General features: G+C 57.4%; 4 protein-coding genes and 1 non-coding gene across 5 annotated transcripts; 3 read left to right on the forward strand and 2 right to left on the reverse strand.

Annotated features, from left to right (window-relative positions):
- Nucleotides 1-660: 660 nt before the first annotated feature.
- On the forward strand, nt 661-4,052 carry ColSpa_11105 (fork head transcription factor 1; the record flags this gene model as incomplete). Its single annotated transcript, XM_049277317.1, has 2 exons — nt 661-2,050; nt 2,332-4,052. The coding sequence occupies 2 exons, from the start codon at nt 661-663 to the stop codon at nt 4,050-4,052; spliced, it is 3,111 nt and encodes a 1,036-aa protein (XP_049133274.1).
- Nucleotides 4,053-4,829: 777 nt separating this feature from the next.
- Nucleotides 4,830-4,914, forward strand: ColSpa_tRNA_291. Its single transcript is given in 2 exon segments — nt 4,830-4,866; nt 4,880-4,914. It is a non-coding gene; the product is annotated as a tRNA-Asp (tRNA).
- Nucleotides 4,915-5,306: 392 nt separating this feature from the next.
- ColSpa_11106 (alpha-1,3-mannosyltransferase CMT1) lies at nt 5,307-6,816 on the reverse strand (the record flags this gene model as incomplete). Its single annotated transcript, XM_049277318.1, has 2 exons — nt 5,307-6,607; nt 6,690-6,816. 2 exons carry the CDS (start codon nt 6,814-6,816, stop codon nt 5,307-5,309), a joined length of 1,428 nt encoding a protein of 475 aa, XP_049133275.1.
- A 1,739-nt stretch (nt 6,817-8,555) lies between these two features.
- Nucleotides 8,556-8,939, reverse strand: ColSpa_11107 (uncharacterized protein; the record flags this gene model as incomplete). The annotated part of the gene is made up of 1 exon (XM_049277319.1): nt 8,556-8,939. One exon carries the CDS (start codon nt 8,937-8,939, stop codon nt 8,556-8,558), a length of 384 nt encoding a protein of 127 aa, XP_049133276.1.
- Nucleotides 8,940-8,967: 28 nt separating this feature from the next.
- Nucleotides 8,968-9,273, forward strand: ColSpa_11108 (uncharacterized protein; the record flags this gene model as incomplete). Its single annotated transcript, XM_049277320.1, has 1 exon — nt 8,968-9,273. One exon carries the CDS (start codon nt 8,968-8,970, stop codon nt 9,271-9,273), a length of 306 nt encoding a protein of 101 aa, XP_049133277.1.
- Between the last annotated feature and the right edge of the window lie 307 nt (nt 9,274-9,580).

The following is a 9,580-nucleotide window of genomic DNA, read 5'->3' on the forward strand; positions in this document are numbered from 1 at the left end:
TCGCGAGCAGCCAGCTGCTCACCGCAAGACACCTGAGCGAACCAGAGCGCTGGGTCCAAGGCTGAGCCGTTGGGAATGGATGCGGAGGTGCATGAGGGCTCCATAGCCGATGAGTCATTAATCGAATCAAAGTGAGGAGGTGGCAGTGGTGATGGGAACTACGGGAAGCTGCATTGGTGAATGGGACGTTTGTTGGTCAATGGGAAAGAGCGAGTGTGTCGTTGTTGCTGCTTCCTGTGGTCAGTCGTCGCTTCCCCAATTGAAATGGCAGGCACCCGGAAGGAAAAAAGGAGGCAGGGACGCTGAGAAGGGGGAAAGGGGGGGACGGGCAAGAGTCAAGGGACTGACTGGCTGGGCTGGGCTGGGCTGGCCGGCCGCTCCTCCTACCTACAGAGGGAAGGGACAGAAAAAGGTACCCGGGTACTTGCGCAGCGCGGGGAAAGGCTGGTCCATAATCCAGGTGAATCCCACCGAGCGGCCAATCAGCGTCGCGACTTCCTCCACCGACCTTGCAATCGCGGCAAGAATGACTTGTAATTTTTTTGGCATCTCTCGCATTGTTCGCAGCCTCATCAGGTCCAACCCTGTCGCGACTGACCAAAACGCCTCTCTTGGCTTGCCGACGGCGAAGGAGCTGATCTGTCCGACTACAGAGCAGCGATGACTTCGTCCAACGCCGGCCAAAATGGCCTGGCGCCTGTGCCGACTACGCCGCCGCCCAAGAACAAGACGACGCCAACACCCGGCCGACCTGACCCCGACGACCACAACACGACCACGAACACGACCGCGACCGCCGCCGCCACCGCTGCCGATCAGCAGCAGCCGCGCGCCGACGCATCCAATACCGCCCAGCAATCCAACGACGACACGTCGAACAACCGCCAATCAACACCGGGAGCAGCCGACGCCGTGATGACCGACGCCGACGCCAATAGCGCTCCGCCTGCGACAATGTCGCACCCGGCTTCAGCCGCTCAGATGGACGCCGACCCTTTCACCTCGTCCTTCCCACACACCCCAATGCCGAACATGGACCACGCCTACATGATGATGGCTCTCGCGCACATGGCCGGCAATCAGATGTCCAACCAGATGTCACCGCCCCCGACCGTCACGCCAGCCCAGGTCACCCTCCCCAGCACCATGGGCAACGGCAACGACCCCCTCGTCGCAAGCACACACAATCTCGCTGCCGCGACACAAGGCCTCGAATCCTTCGCGCGGATAGAGTTCGCCGACAGTGTCTTCCAGATGACCACCTACGCCGTTATCATCGGCCGTGATCAAAAGGCTCTGATGCAGGCCAAGAGAGACGAGAAGTATCGGAAGAAGGCCGAAGAATACGAACGCGACGGGCTGCCGCCTCCAGAACCCTTTAACCAGAGGAAGTTCAGCAAGTCGTACGTCAGTGAGGAGGGAGGCATGCTGGGACCCGAGTCCGACAGCGAGGGCGACGGCCGCCCGGCCAAGCGCCGCAAGACCACCAGCACCGGGTCTTCGCAGAGGCCGGAAGAAGACGAGGCGGACGAGAATTTCATTTCCAATCGTCAGTATGTCTCGCACACACCCGGCGCAGCAGCCGTGGACCTGGCTTCGTTGCGACCCTCTCCTCATCACGTTCCGTTCATCGGCATCCACTCGCCAGGACCCGACATAGCGAAAAAGACAAAGGCCATCTCAAGGGAACACTTGAAGATCCAGTTCAACAAGGAACAAGGGGTCTTCGAGGCCATTCCGCTTCACAAGAACGGTTTCTTCATCGACGACGTACACCACAAGGAGGGCGTCGCCGTATTGCGCAGTGGCGACCAATTACAGATCAAAGACGTCGACTTCCGCTTCGTGATCAATGGCGTCCCAGAAGGCCGGACGGGCGCCGAAGAATATCTGGAGGAGGACAAACTCAAGAAGAAGAAGCAGACAGGTGGAAAGGAGATGAGCTTCGAGTTTGAGGCGTCGCACGGCAACGGTCTGGATGATACAAGCGATTCATCTCTCAGCTCGCCAGCGCCCTCCGATGCAGGCCTGTCTGACATCGAAATGGAAGGTGATGAAGCTGAAGCAGATGCTGAAGCCGAGGCCGAGGCTGAGGCTGAACGGGCAGAAGCCGAAGCGGAAGAGGCAGAAGAGGCAGCCGAGGCTGAAGCTGAAGCTGCAGAGGCGGCGGCCGAGGCGGCTGAAGCAGCGGAAGCAGCGGAAGCAGAGGCCGATGCCGATGCAGACGCAGATGCCGACGATGACGCCGATGCTGAGGGAGAAGTACACCAAGAATATGGCGAGGAAGTGGAGGACATCCAACCTACCACAGAAGTCAAATCAGAGGAACAGGAGATGGCGCATCTTCTGATGGGGCAGGGGCACCACTGGGCTACCCGAACAAGAAGCGGGGGCCTGGCAGACCACCGAAGAATGGCTTCATGTCCAAGCGAGAGCAACGGCTGCTCAAAAAGGCACAGCAGGAGATGGCGAAGAAGACGTTACCACAGCCACCTCCCGGAGAGCCGCCCATCAAGAGGAAGGTCGGGCGCCCGCGCAAGCATCCCTTACCAGAAGAAGGGGGCGATCGGCCCGAGAAGCGCAAGTACAAGCCCCGGAAGCCCAAGGGCGAAGATGGCGCAGAAGGGTCAGACGCCGAAAGACGGGCCAAAGAGAAAAAGGAGAAGAAGGTCCGGCCCAAGTCGCCGCCCCTGGAACTCAAGATCGAGGATTACACCGAGGAACAGCTCCAGAAGCCGAACAAGAACTACGGAGTGCTCATCGACGAGACCCTCACTGCAGCAGGGCCCGACGGCCTCACGCTCAAACAGATTTACAAACGGATTACTCAGAGATACCCCTGGTTCTACTTCCACACAGAGACGAAGGGCTGGGAATCCAGTGTACGGCACAACCTCATTGGGAACGAGGCTTTCAAAAAGGACGACACGACAGGCTTGTGGTCGAGAGTGCCCGGTGTCGAGCTCGACGCCGGCAAGAAACGCAAGGCCTCCTCGCCAGATCGGTCCGTGAGTGCGGGCTACGGCCACTACAATCACCCGATGTACACTCAGTACGCCCAGCAGCAAGGCCATATGCCTCCTGGCTACCAACACCTGCCGCACAATTACCACGCGCAAGCCTACGCCGGACAACAAGCTCAAGCAGCAGCAAGAACACCTCAGTACTCGCCTCCAGGCGCTACGCCGACCCCTGGTCAGCCCGCGCCACCAGTGGCCTCCCAGCCAGTTGCACCAGCAACACTCCCTGGCTACGGGGCCGCTGCTGCCATTGCCCGGCCTCAAGGCGTGGCAGGGCAGCCGTCTACGTACAGTTCACCATATGCGTCAAGGCCGCCTCCTACCCACCCGGCTGTCAAGACCGAAGACAGCGCCGCCTCAACATCAGCACCGCTCACAACACAACCTGCTCCGGCCGCCATCCCTGGAGCGCAACCACCACAGATACCCACTGCTGCACCACAGCAAGCTCGACCCGCTCCCACACCACCAGCGCAAGCCGAACCCCGCCCCGTCATTCAGCCTAGACTGCTGTCTGCTGTCAATGGCTTAAAGAACGGCCTCATTGAAAACCTAAAGAAGGCGAAGAACCCCAAGGCCGAAGCCATCGTCATGTCCGCCCTCAACCGCTGTCTGGGGCTCAAGAACGCGGCCACCGAAAACCAGACCATGGAGGATATCTGCATGAAGGGCATACAGAAACTCCTGGACGGCTTCTCCACGCGGAGCAACACGCCCGGATCAGGAGGCACGCCAACCCCGACCGGACCTAGTAACGTCTTCGACCCCAAGGTCTTCAACGCGCTGGTCGGTTTCAAGAACGTCTCGTCAAACGCCCTCAAGGTGAGAATTGGCGAGGGCAAGGCCGAAGCCGTTACTTTGTCTGCCATTGACCGGGTACTGGGCCTGGCAGACGCGAGCATCGTACCGCCGCCTGCGGAGGCCAGCACCTCGGGATCGCCAGCGGCGGGTTTTGACGGGATCGAGTCGCACTTGATGAACTCGGTGAAGCAACTCTTGTTGGGTCTCAACCAGAAGCTGCACGGAACATAGATTACTAAAGGCACATAACATTACGTATGGGCAAAGAAGGTGCGAGGAGGACCAGGAAGCGTTACATGTCAGCGTCTGCTCTGTCGGCGCTCGGCCCTCCAACGAGGAAAGGGACTGGTTGATTTCGGAAGGATATGATCATGAATCAGCGAAAAAGTGCGTCTAATCATAGCACAGCTACGTGTCGTCGTTTGGCACCTAAGAATACAAAAATTCGTTTTCAGACATGCTGGGTGATGAGGATTGAACCTCCAATTGGTGTTTTTGTGGTCAGCACGATGGGGAGATTGAGCATGACATCTGTGGTGGTGAGAGTGCCTTTGGGTTCTTGCCTTGCCATCCCAAGTGGTCCATGGTACAGTCTTTGCAAGCACCAGGCCATCGGAACTGATCCGGGTATCCCGCCCTCCGCTGAAACATGCTATCGAGAGTATCAAAGTCGCGTTCGGGTATACCTACTGTCGAGCGCAACCAATCAACCTAGTCGCTTCGTCTTGTTCGTGAAAACAAACGGACTCTACGAGGTAGTATGTCACGAAAACACAGAAGAGCCGAATCGGTAAACTTGGACTTGTGTGGTTACCTCGGTTGTCTAGCCCAGAAAGATTTCAAGACGGGGATGGCAGACCTGATGCCATGTCGAGTCCCACTCCCTCCAAGCACACCTAGTCTGACGGGATGGGTGACCCAACTGCCAGCATTGCAGCAATGCCATTCAATAGGCAAAGTTGTGGTGTGGAAAGCAACCAGCTATCACTGGATGCAAACATCCACACATCCCCGATAGTCTAGTGGTGAGGATATCTGCTTGTCATGGAAACACGATTCGCAGGGGACCGGGGTTCAATTCCCCGTCGAGGAGATTCTTTTTTCCCCTAGTTGGGACCCATTACTTTTTGCCCACATGGCGTTTAGTACCTAATCAGTGCAGAATGGCCCTCTAAGGGATCCATGGAACCTATAGCTTTGGTGGTAGCTTGTCCAACAGGCGTCTGGATACTATGTATGATCTTACAATTGACATCCTGGGACAAGTCGCTAGGAGCTCATGAACATTATGTAGTCAGTGTAGATAGGGACTTTGGCTGGTGTCTAGGCGTTCGGGTGCCCTTCAACATCTCAGAGAGATAGCCCTGGCGTAGAATAGAACAAGCAAACAAACATATGCGCAGAAGCCTTAAGACACTTTGCACAGTCTGAGGACAAAAACGCCGGATAAGAACAGTTTTCAACACTGGGTATTAGATCGACGTGCTACTCTAGCCCCTGATTCCAGGGCTCCCACGTCTGCTTATCGTAACTGGCCATGCACTTGACCTTCTCGGGCGGGTCGGCCTTCCAGTCGACCTTGAAATCCTCGACCTTGTCCTCGTCGCCGGCCCACTGGCTGGTGTACCCCTTGGCCGCCTTGATCTTCCTCCCGGCCTCGTCACTGTATTCCAAGTTGACGCTCGGCACCACGGCGATCTTGCCGAACCCGGCGTTCCACAGGTCCTTGCAGAACAGCTGCGGCTCCCCCTGAAAGCACTCCCCCGGGCCGGGGGCCCGGAACCGCACGAGGCGGTCCAGCAGCGGTCGCGCCGTCATGGCCACGGCGCCGTTCCAGCACGAAAAGACCTGCAGCGGCTTGTGCTCGGCGAAGCGGCGGCGCGACGTCTGCTCGTTCCAGAAGAGGTTCCAGGCGGAGTTCCAGTTGCCGTCGGGTGGGATCTCGAAAAAGGAGTCGCCGGCGATGGTGCGGCTGATCCAGACGTCGTAAAAGGTGGGGTCCGGGCCGACGTAGGTCCAGTCGACGGCGCACGTCATGTCGGCGCCGAGGTACAGGCGCTGGTGGGCGAGCTCGAGGATGTCCTCGAGGCAGATGGCGACGTCGTTGAGGAAGAGGACGGCGGCGTCGGCGGCGTAGCGCGCGGGGTCCGAGACGAGCGGCGCGAGGGCCATGTTGCGCAGCTCGGCGAGCTTCCCGATGCGGTCGCCCGCGCCGGGGTCGAGGTCGCTACGGGCAAAGTGGTACTCGACGCCGAGCTTCTCGAGCTCCGGCCGCAGGAGGTGGAGGATCTCGTAGGTGCCGTCGCGGGAGTTGCCCTCGACGACGGAGAGCACGCAGTTCTCCGGGCCGAGGAAGCGGAGGGCCTCGACGACGGAGCCCATGAGCCGCGGAAGGAGGTCGGCCTTTTGGCGGATGTTGAGGGCGATGAAGAACTTGGGCTTCCCCAGCGAGGAGGAGGAGGGCTTGAGGTATTGGTACCGGGCGATGTCTGGGCGAGGGCAGTCGAGGCGGGGCATCGACTTGTCGTCCGGGTCGAGAATCGCCGTGATGTACTTGGGTGCGTTCTTGAGGTGTTCCGGGTCGCCGTCCGGTAATGTGGAAGTGGCGCTATCGGCGTCGCCGGCTGACGGTGGTACCGGTGTCGGCGTCGGCGTCGGTGTCCGGGCTGAAGTCGGTAGCTGCGTCTGAGACGGTGTGAGCACCGGCGATGCTACGCTGGCGTCCGTCCGATCCGCTCCATTATGTGGGGATCCACCGTGTGTTTCTTCGGTCGTTTTGGGGTTTTCTGAGTGAAGCGTCAGTTGATTGAAGGTTTTCCATCGTCACTCAGCCGTAGAGGTTGAGATTTGAGAATAGTGTCGACGTACTGAATGGTTTGTACGCGGCGTCAAAGTACTCGCGTCCCGAGAATAGGTCGTATGCGACCAACAGACTAATGAGCAGCAGGCAAACTGCGCTCGCCTGGGCGACGACGATGAGTTTTCGTCTCGCCATTGGTATCTTATGAGGGCCCGATAATCACCATCGTGCACGAGCAAAGGGCAAGGACGACGGATGGTGAGAGGAGTAGGGGAAGAAAAGGAAGAAATGAAATCAGAACCGAGCATGATGGGGGGACACCGAGCGGAAGTGCGCCTCTCCCCCCGATCTGCAGAAGATGACCGGGGTTCGACAACTCTTGGGTGGCGGCCAACACAGCACAGTTGGACGGTGGAAGCGAAGGACACTCTGAAGCACCCCTTGTTCGCAGTTGGCACCAATGCATCGCGGACCACACAATTCACCTAGGCACGCCCCGTTGGTGGCCGAACCCCGTGGGCCCCCGGTGACCGGGGTTAGGAGAGGTCAACCAGCAAAACTGGCAACCTCGCCTACTGTCATCATCAATCAGGAACCACGGCGCTTAACCGCGCGACTAAATCTGGCGGCGTGGTTGGCTCACGACGCCAAGATGGGCCCGCAAACAAGGCCTCTTTTGCTCTGTTGGTCTGGTCATAATGTTGGTTCAAGCTGTTCGTCTACACACCTCTCCACTCGTATTTGCCCCAGAACACAGGTACCCCGTGGTACTGATTGTTTGCTCACCGGTATTGTGAGCTCAGAAGTTCGCCTCCTTTCAGCGGCATGGATGGAACACCTAAAGACGCCCGAGACTCGAACATCTCACGACATGATTCGCCGAGGGAAATGAGTTGCCGGGGGGTCAACCAGACTGTCGGGACAGAGCACATATAACCCCAACCGCCGCGTTCCGAATCCAACACGAGTTGCAGCGTTGCTCTCACATAGATTCCATGACAACGCAGAATCAGGCTGGGAAGATGCCGCCGACAAGGCTCTCATTAGGTTATCCAAAGTTGGGCCTGCATCGTTGCGACCTGCTGCCCAGAAGTCCGGGTTTCCTCGGGTCGACGGGATGCTACATACATAGTTGTGTTGTTCTCCCATCGCTGCCGTCTTCCGGTTCCAGTGTCTGCCGTTTCTTTCTCATTTGCGGGTCTTTCGTCTTTTTCATTGCTTTTCGTTGTGGAACTCCACGATATCTTTCGTTTTTGTTCAGGGTGCTAGGACACTCTTATCTATTCTATAATCTTCATCGCTGAAGCTTGTCCTGTCGGCCGGTTTCATCATATCACGGTGCACTCAAGAGCTTTATCCTTTCGTTTGTTTTGACGGGAAAGGACCTGAACCTCTTAGCGAACAACCACGACGCCCCCTCTGCCAACACTTCGGTTTCCGGGTGCCTCAGATTGCGTGAGGACTCGTATTCCATAATGGCCCGGGCTCTCCTCCTCTTTCTTTTCCTTTTTGCCTTGGAGAAACACGTTGCACAAGCCTCGCCACGGGCGACGAACCTCAGATATGCCCCTGCATCACCCCCGAAGCCCACGAGTGCCCCCTCGAGAAACAGTACCAACGGCTTGAACGAGGACCTCAGACGACGCCAAGTCACATCGAGAGCCTCATCAGTCTGTGGATACTACGACGGTGACCCGGCCAAGTCACGAACAGCCGACGCGGGATACGGCTGTCGCGAAGACATCGATCATGGGCTGTGGGGGTTCTGTCCCACAACCGTGCTAGCTGCGACTGATTGTGGGCTGGCTGGTAACTGTGTTGATTCCCACAACTGCAAGTTTGGTTGCGGGAAGACGGGAATCAAGGGTCTTACGACCTTTACTTGGTAAGGCTCCTCACAGATTTGAGGCGGGAACATCATGATAACAAGCTTGTCATAGTGCCGAGACACAGTTCTGCTCTACTGTGATTCTCGCCGGGAGTTTTGAAGGGGGCTTCTCGTACATCGCCTGCGGTGCAAAAGCCACTGTGGAAACGCTGCTGAAGGAACCTACAATCGTAGCCGTTCCTAGCGTCACAGTTACCCCTGAGCCGTCTACTTCGTCCAAAACGTCATCTTCCGAACCTACATCAGAGACCGTGGCCTCGACATCCTCGATAGTTTCTTCTCCTATTTCGAGCCCCACGTCGGAAGCATCCTCGGCATCAACGCGGTCACCAACCCAGTCTGCCCCACCGGCAAGTGAGGCAACCTCGCCCGCGAGCGAAAAAAATGGACACAATTCGTCTGACGATGCACCAAGCAACACAGGCGCCATTATCGGGGGCGTCGTCGGCGGCGTAGCCATGATCTGCATCACAGTCGTGGCCGCTGTCTACCTTCTCCGACGTAACAAGAATAACAAAGAGCCTCAGCAGAAGCGAACGAGCCGCTTCCGTTCATGGGGCAGATCATCGTCGAAGCCTCCCGCCTATGACCAGAGCGAGGCCCCCCAGGCGGACACGCAGGTACAGGACACCATGGAGCATAACAAGACTTACGCCGGGTGGGGGCCATCCGAGGTCTACGGTTCGGAGCCATGGAGGAACCCGGCCATGCCTGTTGAGTTACCAGGGCCGCCTCCTGCAGAGCTTCCAGGTCGACAGTATTGATAGATGTGCACGAATGAGGTTATATCACGAAATGATATAGGCAAGTATGAGATAGGGACGGAGTTCAAATAGCGACGCATCATAGTCTAAAGGATCTCTTCTTCAAACATAGCTAAATCATCGTCTTTTCATGCAACAGTCACCAATACCCTGTATCATCTAGTTTTGTTTCAGTACCTCCTCCTGTGCCCTTGAATCAGGAGAGCCCTACCTGTATCGTCATGTCATTGAAACACTCGCCACTTCAATTAGTTGCCATGTTATCTCACTACCGTTGTGGCCCAGTTAGTTAAAAAAAACAAGTATT

Source organism: Colletotrichum spaethianum (assembly GCF_022836535.1).
Source record: "Colletotrichum spaethianum MAFF 239500 DNA, contig42, whole genome shotgun sequence".
NCBI classification, from domain to species: Eukaryota; Fungi; Ascomycota; class Sordariomycetes; order Glomerellales; family Glomerellaceae; genus Colletotrichum; species Colletotrichum spaethianum.